The 26,562-nt window shown below is 35.7% G+C and overlaps 2 protein-coding genes across 14 annotated transcripts in view; one reads left to right on the forward strand and one right to left on the reverse strand.

Annotated features, from left to right (window-relative positions):
* EndoA (SH3 domain containing GRB2 like, endophilin-A) overlaps window positions 1–7,586 on the reverse strand; it is a 38,312-nt gene extending 30,726 nt beyond the window's left edge. For 6 of the 7 annotated variants that reach the window (XM_076123202.1, XM_076123198.1, XM_076123201.1 and 3 more), the window contains exon 1: window positions 7,396–7,585. The gene's annotated coding sequence lies outside the window, so the exon portion shown is untranslated. Of the gene's footprint in view, window positions 1–7,395 lie in introns of all 7 variants that reach the window. The other variant, XM_076123196.1, reaches the window with a different exon arrangement.
* Window positions 7,587–8,072: 486 nt separating this feature from the next.
* Rbcn-3A (rabconnectin-3 alpha) overlaps window positions 8,073–26,562 on the forward strand; it is a 34,711-nt gene continuing 16,221 nt past the window's right edge. For 3 of the 7 annotated variants that reach the window (XM_076123223.1, XM_076123221.1, XM_076123226.1), the window contains exons 1-31: window positions 8,073–8,335; window positions 9,286–9,486; window positions 10,811–10,964; window positions 11,381–11,454; window positions 12,202–12,331; window positions 13,178–13,298; window positions 13,917–14,105; window positions 15,134–15,261; window positions 15,560–15,720; window positions 16,248–16,335; window positions 16,871–16,942; window positions 17,305–17,491; window positions 17,836–18,020; window positions 18,306–18,419; window positions 18,593–18,777; window positions 19,043–19,157; window positions 19,386–19,578; window positions 19,802–19,949; window positions 20,229–20,427; window positions 20,781–20,996; window positions 21,238–21,386; window positions 21,695–21,840; window positions 21,942–22,048; window positions 22,242–22,543; window positions 22,778–23,062; window positions 23,339–23,602; window positions 23,860–24,009; window positions 24,323–24,474; window positions 24,699–24,762; window positions 26,013–26,090; window positions 26,367–26,489. In XM_076123223.1, the coding sequence (XP_075979338.1) occupies window positions 8,249–8,335; window positions 9,286–9,486; window positions 10,811–10,964; window positions 11,381–11,454; window positions 12,202–12,331; window positions 13,178–13,298; window positions 13,917–14,105; window positions 15,134–15,261; window positions 15,560–15,720; window positions 16,248–16,335; window positions 16,871–16,942; window positions 17,305–17,491; window positions 17,836–18,020; window positions 18,306–18,419; window positions 18,593–18,777; window positions 19,043–19,157; window positions 19,386–19,578; window positions 19,802–19,949; window positions 20,229–20,427; window positions 20,781–20,996; window positions 21,238–21,386; window positions 21,695–21,840; window positions 21,942–22,048; window positions 22,242–22,543; window positions 22,778–23,062; window positions 23,339–23,602; window positions 23,860–24,009; window positions 24,323–24,474; window positions 24,699–24,762; window positions 26,013–26,090; window positions 26,367–26,489 (4,767 nt within the window). In that variant the 5' untranslated portion in view covers window positions 8,073–8,248. The remainder of the gene's footprint in view (window positions 8,336–9,285; window positions 9,487–10,810; window positions 10,965–11,380; window positions 11,455–12,201; window positions 12,332–13,177; window positions 13,299–13,916; window positions 14,106–15,133; window positions 15,262–15,559; window positions 15,721–16,247; window positions 16,336–16,870; window positions 16,943–17,304; window positions 17,492–17,835; window positions 18,021–18,305; window positions 18,420–18,592; window positions 18,778–19,042; window positions 19,158–19,385; window positions 19,579–19,801; window positions 19,950–20,228; window positions 20,428–20,780; window positions 20,997–21,237; window positions 21,387–21,694; window positions 21,841–21,941; window positions 22,049–22,241; window positions 22,544–22,777; window positions 23,063–23,338; window positions 23,603–23,859; window positions 24,010–24,322; window positions 24,475–24,698; window positions 24,763–26,012; window positions 26,091–26,366; window positions 26,490–26,562) is intronic. The other 4 variants (XM_076123222.1, XM_076123227.1, XM_076123224.1 and 1 more) reach the window with 3 other exon arrangements.

Consider the following 26,562-nt stretch of genomic DNA (forward strand, 5'->3'; position numbering starts at 1 on the left):
TAGCAAAAACATTGGTCTTTATTAGTTCTACAAAAAAGTCCGCGATGACATATATCCAGCTTTTTTATTTAAGTCACAAAAACTACTTTTCTGTATTAAAAAAACATTTAATTCGTTGGGTGATGTTTAACTGGTGATATAACCAATAATACATATATCCTTATCAAAATAAGTAAGTTCATCATCACGAGCATTTAATTTAGATTATTTTTGCAGTTTACAGTGTGTTATTTAGACATATAGTTTAGGAGATATCACGATATTAGTATTGCGGCACGGTACGGGCCGGCCGCGGCGGCGGGGGCAGCGTCCCTATAAATAGCGCGTCGGCAGCAGCGGCTCCCCATTAGCACTTTGAAATTGGACTAAATCAAAAATTAAAATAGATAGTGTACCTACATAAATAAAGTACAATCTAATACATAAAAAAGGTAAAGAAAAAAATAAATAAAAAATAAAAGGAAAATAAAAAAAAATAACATGTATATCTACCTACAGGTAGTTTTTAATTGTAGATAGTCTTTAATTTTAAATATATGGGAAACCTTTCTCATCGTTAAAATGAAAATGTATGTATACCTTATATTATATTTAAAAAAATGTAGACAAAGTTAATCTTCTAAAAATAAATGTAAATAAAAAATAAGTAAAAGTAATAAAATGTAGAATGTAAATAATTTAAAAAGTAAACAAGAAAATAATAGTTAGATGTATATAACAAAAGTAGGTAAGTACATAAAAAAAAAACAAAAAATATAAAAAAACGGTACATAAAAAATAAATAATATTAAAAAGTAGGTACTACGATTTTGATCTATACATATAAAACAAAAAAAAATCTGTACATTACTCAAATATTTTTTCCAAAAACTGATAGGGGGGGGCGATCAAAGAAGAGTCACAGAAACCAAAAAACATTTTAATATTTTAAACGCGGTTAAGGGAAAGAGAAGTTATTGTGAATTGAAAATTAGTATCCAATATGTGTTGGTGCGTTGACTGTATTTGTCGAAGTAGCGGGATACACGCAAACGAAGTTGCGCGGGTCAGCTAGTTTTTACTAATCAAGAACCCGTTGACGATGATTCGGGAAATATCACTGTACGATTTCGAGTTTTCTTTAAAACCATCGGATGTTAGGGCTCTTTCAATTTAGCCGTATCGTGTCGGACCGCAGCAGTGCCGAAACGGTGCGTTTGTCGTACGGTGCACGGACGGTCATTTGTTTTCATACAAATCGCACGGTGCGGCAACAGTGCGGTGTCGGTACCGAGAACGCACGACGACAGGACGGCAACGTCGCAAGCTCCACGTGTCCATTTCGCTGTTGAATAGTGCGGTGACTAAACGTGACAGCTAATTTCATTGAATTTTCATGTTTATTATTTGCTTAAAATGGATGATATAGACGTGGAAGAATTTATAAATGAAATTTGACTTCTAACTAATTCAAGTAATTCGTAGAAACATTCTCTTGACATTCTTAAGTAATTAAAAAATTTGCTTGGGTCTTGTTTTAACCTAGGATAAAGAATATGGAAATCACCAAAATTACATGTTAATGAAAACATCGGTAGTGTTCTTTTACGGGCGCGGCGTTTTTGTTTCTGTTTGATATTTTTTAACAGGAGCACTAACAGTAATGTTTCTTCGTCAGAGTCCATGGCTACACTGCTGTCACATGAATTTAAAACAACACTAACATACAAACGCACGGCAGTCAGATACGCTTTCAATTTAGGCGTTTGGTGTCGGACGGCTAACGTACCGCAGCGGTACGGCAGCGGGCTATAACCAGCGGCACGGTTAACGTGCGGCAGCCGTACGACACGAAACGTCTAAATTGAAAGAGCCCTTAGTCTCATAATACCTGTGTATTATCATTTTGAAATTAAGCTGTGCACCTTTTCCAACCTATACAATATGATGGTCGTTTTTTTAGTCACTTTCTTCACAGAAGGTAATATTTGCATTGCTTTTTGAATAATTTCTATAAACTATCTTCTTGGCAACCTCATTTGCCCAAGTGTTGAATATCACAGAGCTCTATCTAAGCGAACTAAGATTAATCTGCACTGGGAAATATACCGACATAGACTTAGTAGTATATGGAGTAAAAGCGACAGCCTCCGCTAATGCGTAGTGAAAGTTTAATGGACGTTTTACTTACACTACAATTTTCTCTAGCTTTCAACTAATAACGTCATACACGACGATACTTTTAAATTATTGGCTGGAAAAAGAGAAACATTGAAAAGATAAAATACAAAACATTCCGTAAATAAAAATCATTAACTCTAGTAATTTTGTTAGAACTAATTAGGTAAAAGCAGTTCGTTATGTTATGTTCGTTATAGTTATACGTCGTCTGTAGTTATATTCTATGCTCATATCCCATTTCAATTTACGCTTGTATTTTGGAATCAATGGGAGAATCTGCTTAACTATTCCAAAATCATCTTTTCTATAAAGATTTTTTACAGTTATTGTTCTACAGCAATCTTCAAACATAAGATTTTTTTTGTCTACCTAAGTACCTACTACATTTTTTAGCCGCTGTTGCCTGCATTGATTATGCTGGCAAACATCCAAAGCTAAACAGTGAATCAATTGCCAGAACCTTAAGTCGGCATTACATAATAAAACTTAAAAAGACTATTTGAAAATTAAATAAAAGATTACCCAGTGGACTATCCCAATTTGTCACGGAAAATAAAACCATTTGAGTTCTAAGAAATCCTTGCCGTGTAATAGGAAGGGTATCAAGGGATCCTTTACATGAGATGAATACCTACTTAGCGAGGAAACGCGAAGGGAACCTCAGTAACGTGTTCAAACGCGGAAACATGTGTTTTATCTGTGGCAAAGATCTGGTTACATTCCAACGGCATGTCTGTTGATAAATAGCACGGTACATGTATTATTAGCATTTGGCTTTAGTAGTTATGATAACAACAATTGTACTAGCAATTATCACCGGAGAGCATTCACATACTAAGCAATATTGCATTCTCTGTCTCTGAACACATCATAACCACATTTGTGGTGTTAAGGAGGCTCGTTTTCTATTTACAGACCGAAAGTTAAATTCAAGATGAGATTGTTTTGATCTCAATTTGGGAAGGGTATACTTGACTAGAAATTAGTATTACCTGCGTTATTTTTGGTACTAGTTGGTGAGATAAGGTAAGATTTAGTTTAGCCGCAATGCGGTACTAACGTGTATAAGAAACATTATTGTGAATAAAATGAAGGTTTACGCTATTTTACAACTGGAATTTATATAGTTAATATATTTTTATTTGCTTTTACAGAAACCTAATTCGTCCGAGTGGATACTAAAATGCTTTCCCATGAAAGCGCGATAGTAGCGAAATAGGGATCATAATAATAAAGGTTCGTGCCAATCGGGTATGCCGTTTTGCAAGCAACAATCCTTTTTCTATGTTATATTTTCGTCCTTTACATTATATTTCATCAGAAATCTCCAAAGGTTATGTTAATACACATTAATAATTCATTTGATATCAGACGGGATAAAATATACTTAGGCCTATGTTCAAAGCGTATATTATTATCTTCAAATAACATTAGCTATACAATCTATACATACATGTACATTGTACAATAACTAACAAAGTGCCTACTTAATTTCGTTAAACAACTGAGCCAATCATAGTAATTCGAGCGGTGTAATAGTTTTTTTTTGTGAGCTGATATCGTTATAATTAAGCATTTCAAATAAGTTTAATAATTTCGGTAAAAACAAACAATTTGAGAAAATATGTTATAATTTATAGATACACGCGTAAACAAAGCTAATTTTAGCGACATTATCTATGCGATACTACAGAATGCACTCACGCGTGTATCATTTTAGTGCGATACACACGCTAAATTCTTTCACGGCTCATTCATTACATACTTTAAGTCGCTGCTTATACGCGAACTACAATAAACAAATATCAACTACAATAGAAACTAAGAGAAGCAATTCATTAAATTGGGAAATTAGATAAAAGAGCACCGATACAAGGAGAGTCAACTACTCGCATTCGTACTAGAATCCTAAATGAAGCGTTTGATATAATCGTCATAATCTTTACTATCTACGCATTTACCTGACTCACCCAGATTATCAACACTTATAACACAAAATGAAGCAGCACCGTTTTCCTAATAAAGACACTACGCACCACATTTAATTTTAAAACTTGTTATATAACGTGATGATAAGCACGGTGAAAGATACGTCACTGTCACCCAAACAAAAAAATGTTTGTGATAAGAGTAAAGTGGCTAAGGATCGGGTAAACGAGGCAAGATGCGGTCCCAGCTGACCTTTCAACTTTCTCATACAGTTAAGAGCGTTAGGGCAATAAAGCGCTTTTATTAGTAAATCCAGGGCAACGTACATAGACGGAGGATGGATATAAGAACAAACATATATTAAACTAACTCCCAGCGGTCGATCGAAGGCGATTCATGTGCTTGGTTCGATAGTTTACGTTGTTCTATCCCTTTTGTTGTATTTCAGGTTTAATTCATCACTATAGGTAGCCATGCGTTACTGAAATAAAAATAAACCAAGTGCGATACCTACACCCGTAAATTTTATCAACAGTGACCTGATACAATGATTACCAGAGAAGGTTTAACATAAATTGTTAGCCTTCGGATTTATCAGTTTTCATCAGTTAAAAACTGCAGAATGTTTGTTATTTGTTTCAATGTTGAAACATAAATTGCTTAAAGTTATCGACCATTTACCTGATAAGCTAATATTTGCGTAAACAGGAAACTGGCACGTTTATAACATTTTTCAACAAAAGGTCAAGGACTGACAAGGTGAAGTTATTAGGTAAATTTCGTTAGGAATTAAAAGTACGATATTATAAAGCAAATTAGTTTAATGAGGAGCGATTGGCTAGCTATGATTAAGACTTCTTATCAAACAAACGTATTGTTAAAAAATAAACAATGAAACAACTTGCAGACCTAAAATTACTAATCATGTTTTATCGATAATACAAATCCTCAGTCATTTAGATAAATGTATTTTATAGATAGTAAAACTATTTTCTAGTAACAAAGAACGTAATTACATACTCGCACACTTGGCCTGGAACATTACTCCCATTTCCCGTCGTCAGTTTCAATACAAACAATTATGAGGTTTACGACCTCATTATGCTTCATATGGTCAACAGAGATAAAAAACCGTTTTAGAGACAAAACATGTTACATTCGTTGCCAAGAAAAAAACTAAGCCGTCTTTGAGCTAATTGAGAGGGACTGGGAGACCGAGGGCGGTTCCTAAAATAGATGGACCCCCACGTCGTCGAGGCGACGCGACATTCTAAGTGCACTCTATGCAACTATTGGTTAATTGACAAACTTCGCCAAGCGATGCGGGATGACGTGCTATTTTAAGGCTTGAATTATATTGATTTTCGATACTATATGTATACTGTCTAACAGCACGCGTCAATGAATTGTACGACACATCTTATATGACAAACACAGTAGCGTAATTATTTATCAAATTCTTCTTAATGAATTTCCTTGTTAACATTATGGATTTCATAGTAAATCTAGGTAGGTGGCGACCTAAACTAACAAGCTTGCTGATTCACTAGTTCAACATAATGATTGTCATTTAATGAACCTCAGAGTTGCCCTTGTGTATTGATTAAGCCATCCTTGTGTGCGCCGACTATTATGAGTTTATGCGACTTTTTTAGTCCGACAGTCTAATTTACACTAAAATTGTTTGAAGAATGCGAATAATATTTAGCATTGTTGTTGTTACTACTTTGTTAGGCGTATTGTGGAAAGTGCATTGATTGCAAAGCATTGAGTTGTAAATCGATTAAATATAACTTACTTTGAAAGCTGAAAAGCATTTTAATGATCATATTACGCGAATGACCGCAGCCGCGGGTTTCAGCTGCCCTGTATGTTAATTATCATCTGCTGCAGATATTAATTGCATTTTATTTTAGTGTAAAAACTTTATTACTTTACTAGAGCAATATATAGAGAGAGAGAGAGTGTGAGCATAAATATTAATAATAATAATATATATTTCGTAACTTTGACTGGTAAATGTATATAGTATCGAGACACGATAATAGGAGGAAAATCAAATTAGGATTAGTGAAAATGTCAGCAATGACTAACAGCTTATTATTAGCTCAAAATGATAGCTTTGCTTAGTATTTTAAAACATTATTGGTACATATTGGCAGATAAATGTACACAGTGTGTAGTGCAGTATACACAGTGACCAAATATTCCATAGTTTTATCTCTATAACACTGGCAAATGGTGTACAAAAATTAAGAATGACATCATACACATAGCACACCTTGGAGTAATCAGTTTAAAGAAAAAATACCTACAATGTTCACCAAACACTAGTAATAAGGTTCAAAATCTCACAAATTGCATTTGGTCAGTAGTCAATTTCATTTGTACATCTGTACAGCCAGTTATTAGTCTCAATTAGGAACAAGTGTCTGGTCAAAAATAAAACTTTATTCATGATTGATATAGCACTGGCGGGAAACAGCGGCCAGTGATTTTAAAATTATCATATCACTGAGAATTGATATGTGCATTGTAATAATTGAGATAATATATTACTCATTGCTTTTAATATTAGCAATTGATTTTCATTTACAGATAAAGCATTTATTATTGTGCCCAACAAAAACAACAAATAAACTGATGGTTTTTATGCAAGAATCATATAGGTATTATGAACTAGTAGTTCACATTAATAACAATGAATGATTAATACATTATATAGAAAACTATTGGCATATAAATGCTATTCATTGATTATGTGCACACCCATCAATAAATAAAATTCAAAACAAGTAAGAAATATCATTTTAAATAACTATATATTATTATGTATGCATATTCTTCTTTTTAACATAATTACATAAACTCTGTAAATGCAGTGAGGAACCGCAGACTTTAAAATTTAAGCGAAAAATCTTCTAATAGAATTAAAATCTAACACAAAAAATATAGTGCAAAATTAGGTCTTTATTTACAGTTATACAATGTTATTTAAGGTGTTTGATTAAGTTGACTAATGTCCTAATACATTAAGGGCTATAACAAGTAAAAACTATTTCATAATAATAATTTCTGAACTCTAACAACATACACAGGATATACCTTTCAAACATTTTTTTGTGTATGACTGTTCATAGTACAACTATTATGCTGACGAGGAATGTGAAGCAAAAACATTACTGGAAGACATCCAGAAGTACGAACTTTTGCTCAATGTTTCTAGTAAACATTCGGAACCATTCTTTTTAAACATCGATATTAAAAATTGATGTAAATTAGTAACTGGAATGATAAACCACTTACCTGTAATGCTGTAACAGACTTGAAAATCGATGTTTGAGGATTCGTATTTTTACGGCACTAGTAACTTAAAATAATGTCCTTCAATTAAAATATAATCCAATCCGGCCTTGATTCTTTTAAAGATCAATACACAAAAAACAACTCGTTTAACGATTAAACGTTGGCATACATAGATAGAATGTAACGTCAAAGTTGTCATCACGGAGTACTTGAAACTGTCAAGACATCAACTTTAAAGATTATATTGATACATAAATTGTTCATTAAATCGCATACGTTTTTGTATTTATACAAAATACAAATTGTCGTATATTATTTTATCTTTATCAATTTATATTCTTTCCATTTTGTAATTATTTATAGTAACAAATGATTCGAGCTGGCAATACTAAATCAGCGTTGGTAAGACTAAGTGCGTCCAAAAACCTATATCAGCTACTTTTCGTATATTAATAGTTATGATTTTAAACTATAAACCCTTTGAATAACTTCAATATATTATTAAAATAGTGTTTTAGTTATTAATTTTTTTGGTATGAATTAAATATCTTCTTGATATGATAAAAAGTTTGGCAGATAATCCCATTAAGGTCTATCGATTGACAATTATGACATAAAATATTCGGAACGGGCTCCATATTTTATCTCTTTCTTTCTCTACGTCATTCTCTCACGTTCGATGTGAGGTGTCAGAGAAATATTCGTGATAATTATTAAAAAATAATTAGATCTTGAAATGTTTAGAGGATATATTTCTTTTGTTAACTATGTATTACTTTAATAAAGGCATGCCAGTGACTTTGGGTTGTCTGGGATTCATCTAGCGAAGATTTTTTTGTTTTATTAGTTCATTATGAACTGTCACCAAGTATTAAGTGGTGCCTGTAATTCAGGAGATCAATGTTTTGCTGTTGGTTCTGTTGAAGGAATACCTTTTACAGTAAGTACTTTGATTATCAACCGTGTCATTGTTGACAGCCAGGTCTCGTGACTTTGGATCCTTTATGCCTAAAGTGGTAATTGAGAAGTAATGTTCCTAACAGGAAAATCTAATTTAGCCTAGTTTGATAAGCATAACATTTTCGTTTGGACACTAAATAGTATTATCTACTTTGTTTGTCAATGGATTCTGGCTCATTACTCTCCATTAGTCACAGAGATCTATACAAATGGAATGAGTTTCCTTGAATGCTAATTTGCATCATTCATTTATAGATATTTAAATAACAATAATACCAAAGGAGACTTTAATAACTGTGGAGTTAATTCTGTAACACAACCATTCTTTGCTATTCTTACTTAAATATATAGTCTGGAAATATCTAATAAATTACAGGTTTTATTGTAATGAGTAAATATTTATACTAGTAATGGTAGATAGACTACATGTAGGTAAATAAAACACCTTGGTGAATGTAAATAAAATTATTTGTTCTCTGAATACATTGATTTTTTTTAAGCTTATGTAATCTTCAATTTGTCTGTACATTTGTTATTGAGAGTGGTACTTGTTAAAAATCCAGACAATGCACTTGAATGTACTGCAACATTAAATATTAAAAACAAACAAGTTCTATGATAACAATATATTACTCAAGTACACCTTGCCTTAAGAAAATAATGAGAACACATTTGTTGTATAAACATTTAAATATTGTTTCAAAGAGTACATTGAATGTTTCTATCACCTTGTATTTCATAGTATAGATAGTTTCATAAAGGTATAATAGGCACCTATATTAAACATTTTATATATTTTTTTCTTAAATTACAAAATGTCTGAACATTATTCTAGTTAGAAGGCACTATTATTTCTTTATTAAAAGTTTATTTACTTATATGTATCAATATTATTTGTTCATATATCTTATAATATTATTTGTTTAACAGGCATATGCAGCAGGATGTAACATAGTGATCTTGGCCTCAAATTTTGAGAGAGTTCAGATAATCCCTGGGGCGATCCATGGTTATGTCCGTATTGGTTCCTTGGACTGCAGCACTGACACAGGAAAGATTGCTGCATCCTATGGGGCTGAAGTGTGTATATTTGAACCAACACCATTGATACATACTGCTGCTACCACTCATGTAAGTATTATTTTATAACATTACAATATTTACTGCAAAATAGATTACAATTTACCATAACTATATCCTGAATATAAATTAATTTAGATGATAGATGTTGCTAAATTATTTTTAAAATATTTATTGTAGCTTTGCATCTATCAGCATTTAAGTGAGAGATAAACATAATTATTTTCGTAAAAAGGAATGCAATTATATCTGTTATTATCCATTGTGATCAATCTGTAATCAATCAAAGAGCCCATCAATTAAGCTTGTCAGTTGTTATTTGAACTCTTGTGCTATTTTTACATTATTTTACACTTATGAATTGTTTTGTATAGAATTTAATTAAAAAATATTTTTATTAAAAGTTTTTTCAGACAAATATTTTAGACATTCCAGAATATTTCTTGTTTACTTTCTACATGACATTACCAAGTTATGTGTCATGGCTCAAACTGATAATGTTACCAACAAAATTGATTATTGAGATAAAAGATGCTTGATTATGTAGGATTATATATTGAGTGCACTGTTATCACACTGATATTTTTGCAAAAACAATGAAATCCGTTAAATCAACCTGAACATTTGTTTTAATCCTTTTTGTAATTTTTTTGAAACACTTCTCTATTTTTAAAACTAAGTTTTGGTTAAAAGTTGATAAGTTATTATACCTGTATAGTGTGATAATTTTCTAAATGACTTTGTAATTACCAATAGTAAACAATTACGTACAGTGCAATATGTTTATTATCATTGTTTGTAGTGGACTGCTAGCAATTAATTCATGTGACATTTTAATTGATGCTGTTTAATTATCTCAGTCCAGTGAATGTTAATCCTCATAAGGACAAACCATATCTACTATAGTATTTATTGCATTCTTATTCATACCTCTATTTTTCTGTATTAATAACACAGAAATTCATAATTAAATATTTTTATGGATATTTACGATTTTTACGCGCGGACTCCTTGGACCTTGCACATTACTATTTGCAGATATTTTATATTGCGACATTAAATATTTGCCGTGCCTCGTGCACTCCAAACATAAAAGAGATTCATTAAATTGCTCTTTAGATTAACGATGCATTGTCCGCAGTCGAACTTAATGACGCTTTGGATTACGTCACCACGATTTTGCTTTAGTTACATGTTTGTCAGATGATATGGGATTTTGCAGATACTGTTACGTAACAGGTCTGTGAACCCTCGACGGTAACCGATGGCGAAGCGCCAATTTACTATATGACTGCAATTGGCCAATCTCTATCATATAAAACTGTATTCATACTCAGATTCATTATTCAATTCAAAGAGTCATGTGATTGTTCAGGGTTTAGAATACCGGTGGGTGCAGACGGGCAAGTTGGTGGCGGATGGGCCGATCACTGCGCTGTCATGGAATCTCGAGGGCACCCGCCTGCTCACCGGCGGCAAGCTATTGCAATTATGGCACCAAGCGTCGCTCTACCAGGACGATAGCCAACGTGAGATACATTTTGTTTCAGTTTATATCATCTTAGCGTCTGGCTCATTTCAAGTGGTATTATCTTTGTGCGCATTCAACCTTATCTCTTAAATCAAATTAGATATCGTGATTTAGGACAATCTCAAATGTTAAGTTTTATCGAGTTTGTATTTCCCCTAAATATGTAAATGGGTCTCAATGCCAATGTGATTGATATAAACTAAAATTCCGATACAATAGTTCAATATAAATTAAGTAGTTACAGTATCATTAAAACACAGTAACTTAACAACGGGTCGTATTGTCGGAATTAGTCTTCGTGTACACTGTTCATGATATAGCTAGCCGGGATCGATTTTTACTGCCAGTCATGTGCATAATGCATTTTTATATGAGCATTTATTTTTTATAAAATATAGGTTTATTTGTTCCCAGCGAGTTCAGGCGTAACATTCCAAATCGGCGGCGACAAAGATGACAAGCCGAAGCAGGCGGAGGAGGACGAGCCCGTGAGTTGAACGCGCAGATTGTGATACGTTGATAAGATAAACAGATACAAACAATAGGTTCCACCGTCCGCTCTTATCGTTGTTTTGTTTATCTATTATGGTCTCCACAACTATATTTAGCATATTACAATGATCAATTAGACTACTAGCTTTGTAGTAAAGGTTTCAAAAGTACGTTTACGGTATGCTCTAATGTAATTCACACGTTGGTACGATTCCGGAAACGTGTTTTTGTAGTAAAGTAAATCATTCGCGATATAAAATGTTGATATAGTATCTATTTTGTCAATCCCTCGAATTAATTAAAGTTAAAAGAGATCAATGTTAATAATGGGTGTGACATACCTACATATTTGCAAACGACGTATCGATAAGCCCAAATTGATTGATGACATTGCAACAGACACATTTTATCTATGACATACGTGTTGACAAACATTAAAAATGTGTTAAACTTATTAAAAAACAATTATCAACTATCAGAACAGCAAATTGATAGTAACGGCAAATTAATATAATTATAGGAGTTGTTTCAATGAGTTCAATACGTTTCGGGCAATCTTACTACCCACCGTATTTCGCGTTTATGTATATTCTACTGTCTTTTATTAAAATAAAAAAACTCTTACATAGTCTTTTCAGACCGGGCTGTATATGTCTGTTTTTAAAGTTACCGATGACACAAATCAAAGTACTTGCAGGAGTTACTCATTCAAAGTAATATAGCTCTTATTCCATGTCATATAGGGTTGGATATGCGTGTGGCAGTGTCACACGGCGACGCCGGCGCATCACCTCGCGTTCTCCCCGGACGGCGTGCTGTTCGCCACATCTGGCATCAACGACAGACTCGTCAAGATCTGGTACCAGAACAAAGGTAAATTGTTTACTTGACATGTAAACAAATTGCTTAAACACCATACAATTGTACGTTGTAATGTGAATATAGTCTGACAACATAGAGAGCCTTGGCAGGCACAATTTATTAAAAATTATAATTCATATTTTTTTGTATTTCCATAATAAAGAAACTGAATTAAACAGCTCACCATCAATTGCATAAGCATACGAGTTATCAGTTTTAAATTCTGAATTTTCTATACTGCCACTAGCCGCTAACTAGGCTCTGTAATAAGCTATAGTCTAGACATAGACATTGTTCGATTGTTAAATTAATTATATGTTTTAAAGTAAAAAATATTTATATGTTTTATTTATATTTCAATTGGTCTAGAATTATAGTATTTCAATAACTATTATTGGTAGATAATTATTTCTTGTAATAAACCAGATTAATTTAAAATTCATTACTCAATAAATACCGGTTTTGTATTACACGTAAACACATTAAAATATGCGAGATGACATCGTTATTTTTCTTGAATAACTGGTATTTATTATTGTACACTTATTTCGAAAATTATTCTAAGAATAATAAATAAAACTATAGATTGCACAATTAATATAAAGTAAATACGGAAGGATAATTTACATGGTCAACATTTTATTAGATATTTAGTCAATAGTAGGTACTTATATATTTTGCTTACCTCTTGTCTTACTTGCGTCATAGCCCTAGGCAAACAATTACTTTATTATAAAAAACAGCTGACGTTTACAAGCTTTTATAAAATCAATACATCACTAAAACATAAGCTACATTTTTAATAAATCATATCAATCTAATTACAAAACATTTATACAACCGTGTTCTTTGTTCTAGTGCTAGTACAAACGCACAACGAGCATTCAGCGCCGGAATTGAACTATACCTTCATCTATGTGGCTCACCCTCGCGCCGTCACACACCTGTCATGGCGGAAAACCAGCAAATATATGCCCAAGTAAGACTTAAAAAAATATCAAAAATATACTGTAAAATGCGTTTAATAATTTCTTGTGTGTGGCTCTAAATAAATTTTTAAAATAGGTATAGAGTTTGAAGACTGTGAAAATCTTATGTACTTAGCTTTATTCCGGTGGATTCACGTTGATATCGTTAATCCAATAGTACTGTCGTTAAATTATCGTAATTGCTGTCATAAAGAGCTTTGAAAGGATTTGTATGAGGACTTCTTTCGGACGGTTATCCGTGATGGTCGCATTCTAGAAAATGGACATTTGTAGTAGTCTGTAAGAACTTTTCCTTTTAGTCCATGAATGAGCTACAAAGATCCACTATATTTAGGTCGTGGCATATTATGCCAGCACGGCAACGGCCCTGCTCAGACCAGACGATTTACTTGTCATATTTCGCAGAATATATTTCATAACGTTTATATAAAAAGCTGCAACAGCGTGCTTCAAGTGTCCTTTGATTTGTTAGTTGTGGCAGCGTGCTAGCACGCTACGCTAACGTGCACGTTCATGGTAGACGGCGGTTAACGCTAAGCAAATTTTGTGACAATAACCTGCCTAAATTATGAATTAAATAAATTTATTCGTATTATTTCGTGGTGCAGGGGCAGCGTGGGCAACGTGCTGGTGACGTCGTGCGTGGACAACATCTGCCGCGTGTGGGCCGAGACGCTGCTGCCCGACGACGAGTGGGGCGGCGGCTGCGTCACGCCGCACGCGCGCTCGCCGCCGCGCCGCCAGCGCGCCACGCACCGACACAAGCACCGCTTCATGCAGCGCCTCAAGCACATGAAGTAACCACCCACCATACATACATACCTACTATTAGCTATTATTACCTATTTTTACTACTCAGGCCGTTACAAACGTGCGATCTACGTCATAATCAAAAGAATCAGAGGAGTGTGACAATGTGTAAGTGCGAGCGAGAGACTCCGATAATGGCAATGGCATGACCTAGTTCGCACGTTTGTAATCGTCCGATTATGGTCACTGCTACTTACTGCTGCCGAATGGCTCAGACGCTGCTGCGGAACAAGTATACGATTCTCAACTGAATATGTTTTAAAATTATATTTTTTCAGATGTCTGTTTTTCCTTAATTTAATTTCAATTTCAGTTAAAAATCAGATTCAAGAAATATGTATATTTGAAACAAGCGGATAATAAATTAATCTTAAACAATAGTAATTATATGAGCCTTGAACGTAAACTTTCTCTGTTACGTAACCTCGACTAAAGAATTACGATGCATCGCTTGAACGGTAAAACACGCAATCAACGCATAACTTACACAATTATTCTACAAATGAGACTATAATGACCGTGAAATTTTAATCTAACAAATATCGTGTAGAATACTTTTCATAGTAAGAGTTTATCAGCTCCAAACTATCTAACCGGGTACATTTCCGTTTTAAAAAATACTGTTACGAAATGTGTCATTAAAATTTTACTTACCCGGAAATTTTAACATTGCTGTTAAAACTATCGTCTGGGCTTATTAGACAACTAGCTGACCCGCGCAACTTCGCTTGCGTCACATAAGAGAATCATAATTTTCCCCGTTTTTGTAACATTTTTCACTGGTACTCTGCTCCTATTGGTCGTAGTGTGATGATATATAGCCTATAGCCTTCCTCGATAAATGGGCTATCTAACACTGAAAGAATTCTTCAAATCGGACCAGTGGTTCCCGAGATTAGCGCGTTCAAACAAACAAACAAACAAACTCTTTATAATATTAGTATAGATTAATTAACGTCCTATTTGTATTGAAATTGTATAGTAAAAAATACCTTTTTCTTAATGTGTATTCCAGGACATGCTTCCACATCCGGCGGACCGCTCAGTCGTCGAAACAGCCGGGCGCGCCCATCCCCACCTTGCCCTCTACGTACAGCGCTCATGACTTCCACAACCCTTACCACGCGAGTTCCTACACTGGAGGTAAAATTATACTGCTATCTATTGCACATTTATGTGATCATGGCTGTTGCAAAAAAGTAAAAAGTTTTATTAATTTTTATTCTAATTACGTCGCATAGCGGCAAGGTATTACCATTCTGGAAAGTTTTTTAACCCAAAAGAGAATTGTATGTTCTAGACTTTTTATGGACTGTCGCCTAAACAGGCCTTATTCGTGTGGTTTTTTTTTTCGTTTATAGCGCATACCAATAACAAGAGCATAGGTTTTAAAGTGCTCTACAGTTTAATGTTAGTAAACTTTTCTTTACTTTGTGAACAGGTCTCCACTTCCACCTGGCAGCTTCAATAAACGCGGAGACAGATATACCGCTAGTGCCATCGTTGGCCGGCGGCGGTCGCTTCATACTGCACTGGCTCCACAACAAGGAGATGCACTTCACCAGCCAAGCAGAGGCTATACTACATGATTTAACTAAAAAAGTATGTTCAAAAGTCGAACACAATTTCATTTTGTATGTGAAAAAACTATTTAGCTTTGTGATCGTTAAGACTTTTTCATTTGGCTTATAAACATTTTCTCAGATTTCCTGAATAGATCATTATTTCTCTGAATCTTAGCTAAACACCCTTTAATATTAGGTCACTGTTTTACACTATGGTTAATTATTTGTAGTCTGCAAGTAGACTATACCCGCCCCATGATTTTTAAATTATAAGTTAACTAATGAAATAAAAAATTGCAATTGTTGGAAAATGGGCTACTATACAAACGTGAAATCTACGACACATTATTATGTTATTTTTATCAAATCTTTCGCTCGCACTTCGTCTTATGGAACCTGACTAGTGCTGTCACTGTTAGCCTTTGATGTTTTTGACTATGACATAGATCGTACGTTTGTAATGACCCAAGTACAGTAGTAAGTATCGTGAACTGTTTGAAATGCTTATGATTATATTTTCATCAAATAATATTGTTAAATTACATTAACTCTTTGTTTATCCAGATATTAGATAAAGAAGAAACAGACGAAGGTGGTTCAGGATCAGATCACACGACACATCCGGACGGGGAGAATGAAACAAGTAAGTGGAGTAAGTGAAACATTATACAATACATGATACTATACAAACTAACTAACATAGATTAATACGCTTCAGACAAATTAATCAGTACGCTTTCTTAAATCAGTGTGCAGTATTACATCGCTGTTGACAAAACACAACTCATGAGCAAAAACTTTACGAAGACATTTTGAATGTTTTTTTTTTATACCGTTGAATTACACAAGTACTGATAAAAAACTGGTAAACCTACTAAGTCGTAAAATACTTTATTTGAAGGGCTATAGGGGGCAATGCAAATGTAAAATTTCTGATACCTAATGATATTTTAAGTTGACCAATAAAGAAAACTATTCCTATTTGAGGACTTGTATAAGCTGTGGTAATAATTTAAGCATAGAGTAATAATAATTAATCGTGCTTTTAAACAGTAATTTGCCTATACTATATCCCATAATATATTTATTAAAACAGTTAATTATGTAGCCTCATTATATGCTTAGTATACCGTTAAGCAAAGTTGCTTACTTAGCTTTACTGCTTATTTTATTTCACGCTCACGTAGGACATAGACGGCCAAGTCAACATTTAACTAAAATGCAATCGGAGGATAACAGCAACAGTGATGAACAACCAGGTAATTTAGAACAGTCTTATCAAGGTGTTATTATTTTTGTGTGAAAGTTATAGACAGTGGCGTTGGATCCATTCAAATTCGTGTTTGATATATGTGGTGTTGTTTGAGGTAAAAAAAAACATACAGTTGAATTGAGAACCTCCTGCTTTTTTGCAGTCGGTTAAAAATAAAATAAGTAAGGACATTCCTTCAGACATATGACTGCTTTTATGTGTTGACAGTTGAATTTAATATAACTGCAGTGTTACTTTGTCAAACTGAACATGACACAGTTAACTGCGGATCTATTTGTTCAGTTCTAAAGCATGCCAAATCAATAAATAATACAACAACTAGAAATAACCTTTCATTTCGTAATGCAGGTAGCGGCAACCACAGTCACCCAAGTTTATCGAACACTACGTCAATCAACTCGATAGCGACGGACGTAACGTGCACGCACCTGCCCGACTCGCTCGACGCTAAGATCGAGTCGCTACTGAGGGACTGGCATCAAAGCCCCGACTTATTGTTCTCTATACATCCTGTTGATGGCAGCTTTCTTATATGGTGAGTGATAAACATTTACACCTATTTCGTATACAAAGCAGACTTAATCTTAATAAAAAAAAAACCTGCGCCTAATCGAGAGAAATACCAGCCCAATTAGGTAAGGTATGTTTTGTAAAATATTGTTTTAACCGTGTTTTACAAAAATGAATCTTGTACGCAGAGTACCGAAATCGGTACGGTATATATTGCTTCACCCACGTCGTGTAGTTCCGTGGAGTTCAACTATGTTACATTATACACGAATAATATTGGTAGAACACTTTTATAATCTTATTCGAAGTATTTGGAGGGAGCTTGTGAGGAGTAGTATAAAATAAATTGTTGTAATTTGTGTATGTCAGGGTGTGCGAGTGGCTGGACGAGCTGCAGGCGGGCGCGATCCGCCAGGCGCAGGTGTCGTTCTCGGCGCGCATCCCGTCCGCCTTCCCGCTGGGCGACGCCACCACCATGTGCACGCCCGCCGCGCTCTACCACGCCGCCGCGCAGCCGCTCTACGTGCGCCACCGCACCAAGCCCGTCATGCCCAGTCAGTACCTTTATCGTTGAAATTTCATAATTCATCGGTTACATTTGCTTTACAGTCGGACCCTAATTTCCCACCCAAATGACAAGATAAGTAGAAATTAGACTAGATTTAAAATTACAACTATTCGTATCTTTATTTTTACTAGAATTCACAAATGTGTAAATCACAACATTATCCACAGATTAAATTACTTTAGACAAGCAACTAGTCGATTTTTGGTGTTGTTATATTTGGAATGATATTTTTGCTTGACTTTAACCTTTAATTGCTATTTATTGTTTATAGTTGGCCCACAAACACAACCAGAAACAGTGACGACGCCATTGGCCAGCGTACAAGAAGAGAAAGAAGAAGCGGAGTGGCCGCAAGGAGAAGAACAAAATGAAGCTCAGGAAAACGGTACATATTATCATCATGTCACTATTTAAACCAAAAGTATTATTTACTCCAAACCTAAAAAAGCGTACATACGTGCACGTTCATACCCGTATACGCTGACATGATAACTAAAATGATTATTTAAAACATAGCAATGTGCATATAATTTTTCACCAAATCTTGTGATAAAATAGGTCCTCGGGAAGAGAACAACAACGAGATGCAGCGCAAGTTGAGCGTGGCGACGGAAGACCTGGGCGAGAACCAGGAGGGTGACGTGCTGGACTCGGCGCCCGTCATCTCCATGGTCACCAACCACACCAACGGCACGCTCAACCTCTGGCAGCTCACATTCGACGACAAGTCCAAGTTTTCACAGGTATAATGCATTTAAACGATCTGTTCACCGTTTTAGGGCATTTTTATTATTCTACATTCCTTGTAATTGATAGTATTGTCTGTAGAATATAAGGGTATAAGTATAAGCGGCTAAATAATGCTCATGAAGCTGTCAATGCTGCATTTGATTTCGAAAAGTAGGTTCAAAAGTTCCTTTATCATGAGCTATCCCCATGTAATATCAGCATGAAGACAATACTATATTTTAATCCAAACATGAATAATTTTGTTATTGTTGTTCCCAGGTGCTATCAATAGGTCACGCGTCAAGAGCGTCCGGCCATAGGTTTAGAGTAAACGACATCACATGCCATCCAGTATTACCTCTACTACTAACTACGAGTCATCATAACATATCTGGTAAGTTATAAATGTTACCTATATATTGCGCTTTTTACTATCTAAAAAACTGTTCATACTGTAACCTTAAAGCTTTAGATACGAGACTTTGCACTTATTCCTACAAACAGCGGGACGATAACACTGAGCTTGGAGCTCTTGTAAATAGTATATGTTTTTTAAACGTTTTTTTATAACTACCCGATAAGTTTAGGTAATACTAATACTTACTTGTTTGTTTGCGTGTAGACAGCGAGCGCGACTCGCACAAGTACGAGGACGACGCGGCGGCGGGCGGGCTGTGCTCGGAGCTCATCATGTGGCGCGTGGAGTGCGTGGGGCCGCTGGGCAAGTCGGGCGGCGTGTCGGAGCTGGCGCGCGTCAACTCGCCGCACCTGTCCGCCTTCAGCAACGTGGCCTGGCTGCCCACGCTGCTGCCCAGGTACCACACCGAACACACTACTACCTGTTGAAACCCAACGTTTTACTCATTATGTAGATTTACAGTTAACTTTAGTATGTTACCCTAATAAAATACATATGAATAATGTTAAACTCCGTGAATGTCCGTGATTAATTAATTGAATTCGACTATAATTTTACTTCGAAGAAAGACGCATGTAAATAAATTTTCGTTTGAATATAATGATGGTGTTTGTTTTCAGTACGACTCTGGGCAATCTATCAAATTCTCCTTCAGCGTGTTTCGTGGCGAGTGACGGTGAAAGTCTTAGAGTGTTCCAAGCTGTGATAGACGCACGTACGTTGTTAGCTGAAATAGCTACTTCAGAAAGACGACACAAAGATATTTTGGTAAGTAATAAATTCGTCAAAAAGAAAAGATGAATATAACTTATTCATTTCATTTGCGCATACAGTTTTCGTTACTTAAAACCCACTTCCAGTAAGAATATATTTACTTGTTCATATGATCCGAACGTATACGAGCGTATACGCATTTACTATTATGTGATTGCTAAAGTATATCATATCGAGTTATACGGTCGAAAATGCTATTAAAAATGTCAGTAACACAAAAAGTCTTCACGTTTTACTGTTTATGTACATGATAAACATTTTTTTTTTTGGCAGCACGACACAATATCAATGTCATCCGAATCAACGTTAGAAGAAGGCGGCGGTATTCCCCTCCACGATCGTATCAAGATAGTGTCTCAGCAGTCCACGGCTCGTCCCGGCGCCATCATACAGTTACACGCGATTGCAGACGCTACGCACGACTGGCACAACACGCAGTTGCTCCATGTGTTCCAAGAACAACTTATTACGGGTAAATATTTATTTTAATCATACAAATAGAACAATGTAATTACCTTAGCTCTTTATTCGTCACGTTAGTAAGCCGAGTAAATAAATTAAGAGTGTGCAAAATGAAGCGAGAAATATGATATTTATCCTATTTCTTGAATGTTTTAGTTTTACAGAGTAGTTCATGAGTCATCAATTATATCTAATTTTCTTTTCTAACCTATGGTGTCCCATTCTATTTTCCCCAAACCCATCCATCGGTCATGATCTTCGGTCAATTCTTACCAGCCATCCAGATAGTCATCTAGTCGAAATGCCAACGTCTCATATATTTTCTTAAGCTTTATGTTAATTGACATTATGTTCTTTTGCCAGGTGAAAGAACAGCAGTGGAACCAGAGAACGTGGACTGTGGAGCAGAAAACTCTGACGTGAACACACTCACAGAAGCCGGTCTTGAAGCGATAGTGGACTTGCGTAAGGCGGCGGTGTTCAATGAACCGTTCTACATCGTGGTGCTGGAGAGAACTGACGGAGGCTCCACTGTGCATATGTGGAGGCTGACTGTGTCGTCACAAGCGGACCCTAACGGTAAGAGCTTCTTAGATACATTTTGACTTCTTTATTTTTATAACCCGCTTAAGACATGCTAAACATTTTCTTAAAAGTGGTGAAAGCTCTGTACTTAAAATCTAGAGCGATACTTTCGAACGAGAGTATGCGTCCGAATTACTCCGAATCATTGCCCTATACTTATGAACCCATCCCTATTGATGCATTACTAATCAAATTGGTAATAAATAAAGATACTTAATCTTTGTTCTTGCTACAGATGACCTAACAAACAGTATGATGTACGTGCCGGACAGCGCGTTGGTGCAGGAAGACGACGGAGAGTCCCGACACAACTCAGTCTCAATGGACAACGATCGCGCGCCTCAACCTCAAAAACATTCACATATTTCTATATCCACTAAGAAGGTAATTCACTTACGTCAAAAGAATCAATGAATACGCTTTGATAGCGTTGACAAACCGAGGTTATTAGGGTTTAAACTTGAGTGATGGGCGTGTATGATTCGGGCGGACACGCACATACACGTGTATGAAGGAAAGTGTATTAACGTATACGCACGAGATAAAATGAGAGCATACGACAGTTTTAATTTATGATTTAAGATTACTGTGTAGTGTTTAAAAGAATTACAAAAATTACCTCGGCATGATAAAGCTTTTAGCATTGCGAACACGTAAATATCTTGCATTATATTCCTTTTCCCTCGTGACAGGTGTGCGAGTGCCCCCTCTCCCTGCCAGACGGTGTCGATGTGATCCACGCCACTCCCGCGGCCGGACACCTCAGCTCCGCGTCGATATACCCAGCTTGTCTAGCCCCCTACATTATGGCGACCGCTTGTTCCGATAGCACTTTAAGGTATTTACTTTACACTATAATTAACTTAAAAGTTTATACAAAATTGTACATTAAATTAGGGTTTGTTTAATGCAGGTGTTGATATAAGTTTGTGTTTCTAGGTTTTGGAAATGTCACGTAACTAAAAAGGAAGATGAGGACTTCGAATACACGTGGAAAGAATGGGAGATGATGAACAAAGATCAAGAATCGGCTATAGACATTCCAGGTAACACATATTACGCTTCCATGATACAGTTCAATACGGTTGTCATATTTAGATATGCTTAAAAACTTTGTATTTTTTCCGTTTAACGATTTAACGGCTTAAGATGTTGTACGGAATCCGTCGAAATATGCTTAATAGCAAATACAATGTACATGTTTCTAAAATACTAAAACAGAAAATTTCTATTTTATAGGTCAACCTCTCCACATAAGTGCGGCATACTCCGGTCGTATCGCATGCGCGTACAAATGCGGTCGCTCCTTCACTCGGCCCAAAGGCGGCGCTACAACTAACAACTCAGACGCTCGCTTCGTGAACTTGTGCGTGTGTGTGTACGAGTGTGAGAGTACCGGCGGCGCGGAGTGGCTCTTAGAAGATACTATACCGCTGAGGAATGTTAGCTTGCCACGAGTAGGTGTGTGTACGGATACGCAGATTGATCTGTCGTATCTACATGATACGTCGTTTATGCAGAAGAAACAGAGATTGAATCAGGTGAGACATTTCTACTTTTATTATCTTCCCTGTGGGACTAATTTAAAAATTACGTCGAACTTTCGCGTAACCCTGTAATACTCTCGGGAAAAATGACAAAATGTGTATTTAGAATTCGCTCTAGAACAATAAACCTCTTGAATATAAATATGTTAAATTAAATGATCAATAATAATTGAACAATTCCTCACGTGTTTCTTGGTGGAATACATAGTTAAATTAATAAATTCCCAGGTCTTACAAACTCTATCATCGGACGAGAGCCGTAGTATTCGCAACGGGGAAGGCGACACGGGCAAATCGGCCGGCTTGCTCGCCGTACCATCGTTCAGTACGCTTCAGTCTCTTCGCAAGAGCATCATGGAGAACGGCAACACGTGTCCGTTGACGCAGAAACACTTGGTGCAGTTAGACTGGGTGTCGAAGGAAGACGGCTCGCATATATTGACTGTGGCTGTTGGGTCTAGAGTGCTGTTGTTTACGCCTGTTTCTAGTGATCTTGCTCAGGCTAACTTGAAGGTAAGATTTTACAAACTGTTGTTCAAATCGGTGTATCGGTAGCGTAAATGGTATCGGTAGCGTGACCTATGATAGTCTAGCAACATTAATAAACAAATTTTAATCATATAAGCGTAAAAGCGAAGTTAAGGTATGCCAAAATGTAGGTATATTAGTTACTAATAACAATTACAGCATGAGCGATCCTATGACATTTCAAAGATCTGTTACTGATCTTGTAAACAATGACTAAAGCATATATTATTACATTTACTTAACTATCTTTGACATTTTTAGGCTATGAAAGAATCTATAAGCAACAATCGTCCGATACTCCGTAAAGCATCGTCTCTCGCGGCACCGTTATTCGTCGAAGAGATCAGATGGATGCAGCTCCGACGTATAGAACTTAAAACTGCGGACGGTCTACCACCACTACCTATGCAAATATCGTGGGTGCGAGACGGTATATTAGTGGTGGGAATGGACTCTGAAATGCATGTTTATTCGCAATGGAAACCTGAAAACCCGCAGTCGTCGTCCGGACAGATGGGAGTGCCGGTAAGTTAAATCTTTTTTTTGTTGCGTATACGTACTGATCACAAATACGTACACGTGCTAATTATACGTCAGCTGCTAGGCACTACAATAACACCAGATGTCGTTGTTTTAGTGCCTAGAAAACATATCAGTGTGATCCATAGATCAGATGATTCGGGACAGATCGTCGTTGGGTCCTTCAAATTCTGGCATCACAATATGTAATTTGTAAGTTGTCTTATAAAAATGAGAGTAAGCATATTGTGTTTATTTTAAAGGAATTAGAAGAAGGCAGTGAATCTCGCGCACTACGTGACTCCGACTTGCGTATATCCGCGCCGCACTTACAACGAGTGTCGTCGATCAACTTGCAACTACTAGAAAGAGATGCCAGGAGGCGGAACAAAACACAACCAGATCAACCACAAGTAAGAAAATAATACCTATTTATTCATTAATACTTTGACAATAGGGTAGTTGCCAGGGTTAACGAAAAATTATTAAACTCGTACTCGTAAAAGGTTCATTTGTTCAGAAATTGTAATTATTACTTTATTATTGATACCATTGAAAATATGACATAGAGACGTCACTATGTCGTATTTCTATACTAAAATGTGTTTTTGACATTTCATAAAGAGTAGCTGATTTGACTGGTTAGCAACTACCCTATTAACACTGGCACCATTTATGATTATGTTAGTGATGGAAAAAGTATTTACAATTGCCTTTATTTTGTAGCCATTGTTGGACTACATGCCTGACTACGGTTTATTCGAAGCGTCACAAATGGCGTGCCCGGTGCTACCTCAATATCATCCTAAACAATTGATGGAACTGCTCAACAGCGGCAAGATTCGATGGGTCAAAGCCATTCTTGCCCATTTAGTAAGGTAACAAAACATCCCTTTGTATTAGTTTCTCTTCTCATTTTTATTCTAAAATTTCAAAATGTAACACCCTTGAGAATTTTTCCTTACGTGGATCACAAGTGTCTCCGTTTAAATACGGGTGTATGTGCATTTGTAACACACTGAGTAACCTCTCCATTTTTCGTATATCAGGATATTTTCTTTTCTAATAAAAATCGCTTGAAAACAAAAATCTCCATTTTTAGATGTATTGGTGGAACATACACCACACGCAGTTCACAAGGTGACGAAGATAGTTTGTCAAGACAGGTATGACTTTCTCTCCTTTCATTTCTTCCAATTTACTTCCGCGGCTGTATTTATAAATAATGTTGCCTCTTTTGTCTTTCAATCTATTCAATTCGAGTGAAGATCAAAGCATGGCGTCATTAGGACGGATGTCATGTCAAAGTCGCGTATGCAAATTCTAACACGCATAGAAAAATACTGACTTTATAACAGAACAACAGAATGTTGGAGAACTAAATAATAATTTGACTCAAACTCACTAGCCACCATGATCTAAGACGTAAAGTAAATTTTTAACCGACTACTGTCCCACTGCAGGACAACAGTCTCCTCCCGAACGAGGGAGGGATCAGGCCTTAAGTCCACCACGCTGGCCAAGTGCGGGTTGGGGACTTTGCATACCCAAAGTGATTATTAAGAAAATAATCCCAAATTATAATAATCGGTGGTCCCAGTAAAAAAAAAGTGTCCATTTTCATGTTAATATAAATATGATTCTTCCATACTCCTTGAAATCAAATGAAGCTTTAGTAAGCATAAATTCTTCGTTAATACAATAATCAACATTGTACCAAGTATCACAGTAAGGTAGCCCGTTTGTTTGAGTCTCAATAAAAACTCTAAAACGCACACGCGACTAACATATTTTTTTAAATCTTAACATTTTGAATTTAATATTTTTTTAACTCAGCAATTGGATGGAGCTTTACAAATATGTGATCTATGTTTAAAAAAATAAAGTGCACATCAGCATGACCGTCCCGACAGCTTATGTGAGGATCGAATATAATTTACGTGTTGTGATTTTGTCTTATTTGTTACGCTTATCATAATTCAACGACATATTGACTTAAAATTGATTTTAAATATGGTTTTTGAAAAAACATGTGGTTCGATTTTTACTAAATCTTTAATATTGTTAACGTTATTGTTAATATAGGTTTTCGTTTTAGTTTTTCGTGTCATTAATTTGATTTAAACTGATTAATATTGTTAATTTTATTTTATCCTTGTTTCTAAAATTAATTATGATCCACTCGAAAGCATTGCATAGACTTAGCGGGCAATCATTAAGAATGACGTACATTTATAATCATGAAGTAATTTTATAGATTCGATTGACAATCACTTTTTGGTCTGAAAGATCTTTTAGCATAATTTCTAGAATCTGCAGAGAAAGCATGCAGGCACTAGACATTGACAATGACATAAAGCGGGCACACTTGCGATTTATTGTCGCATCGCTATTGCATGTCGCACGTGTGTTGCAGCGCGGCTGGTCGCGCTCGCGCACGCTGTCCGTGTCGTTCGCCGCCGGCGCAGCATCGCCGCTAGATGGCGTTGCACAGGTAATATCAGCTTCTATATACACGCGCTGTTCACACTATTTCTTCTGTATAGTTTGTAAGAATAAGGATATAACAAAGATATAATAAAGAAGAAGGAATTTATCGTCACGATTTGCTTCAGCCGCAAGTAAGTAGATGCGAGTACATACCTACCACTCTATAACACAGTATTAAGTACATGCAGAAACTATTTAACTCTAACTTCAAAGTAAAATTCAGATAGAAAAAAACTATATTCTCCTTATCAAAAATTCTGAGGCTATGTTCATAATGTAGATCACGGAGGACAAACAGCGAGACTATGCAGAGTTAACATCGGTGCCGCCGCTGCCGTTATGGACGTTGTTAGTCGCCGACAAGGAGTCTCCACATCATCCGTCCACTATACAGGAGGCTAAGGTACACCCTTCACTCACGTATTCATTTAATTATTTTCTTATCTAAGACACTGGATGCTTAATGCAACTAAAAC

Source organism: Anticarsia gemmatalis, chromosome 15 (assembly GCF_050436995.1).
Source record: "Anticarsia gemmatalis isolate Benzon Research Colony breed Stoneville strain chromosome 15, ilAntGemm2 primary, whole genome shotgun sequence".
NCBI classification, from domain to species: domain Eukaryota; kingdom Metazoa; phylum Arthropoda; class Insecta; order Lepidoptera; family Erebidae; genus Anticarsia; species Anticarsia gemmatalis.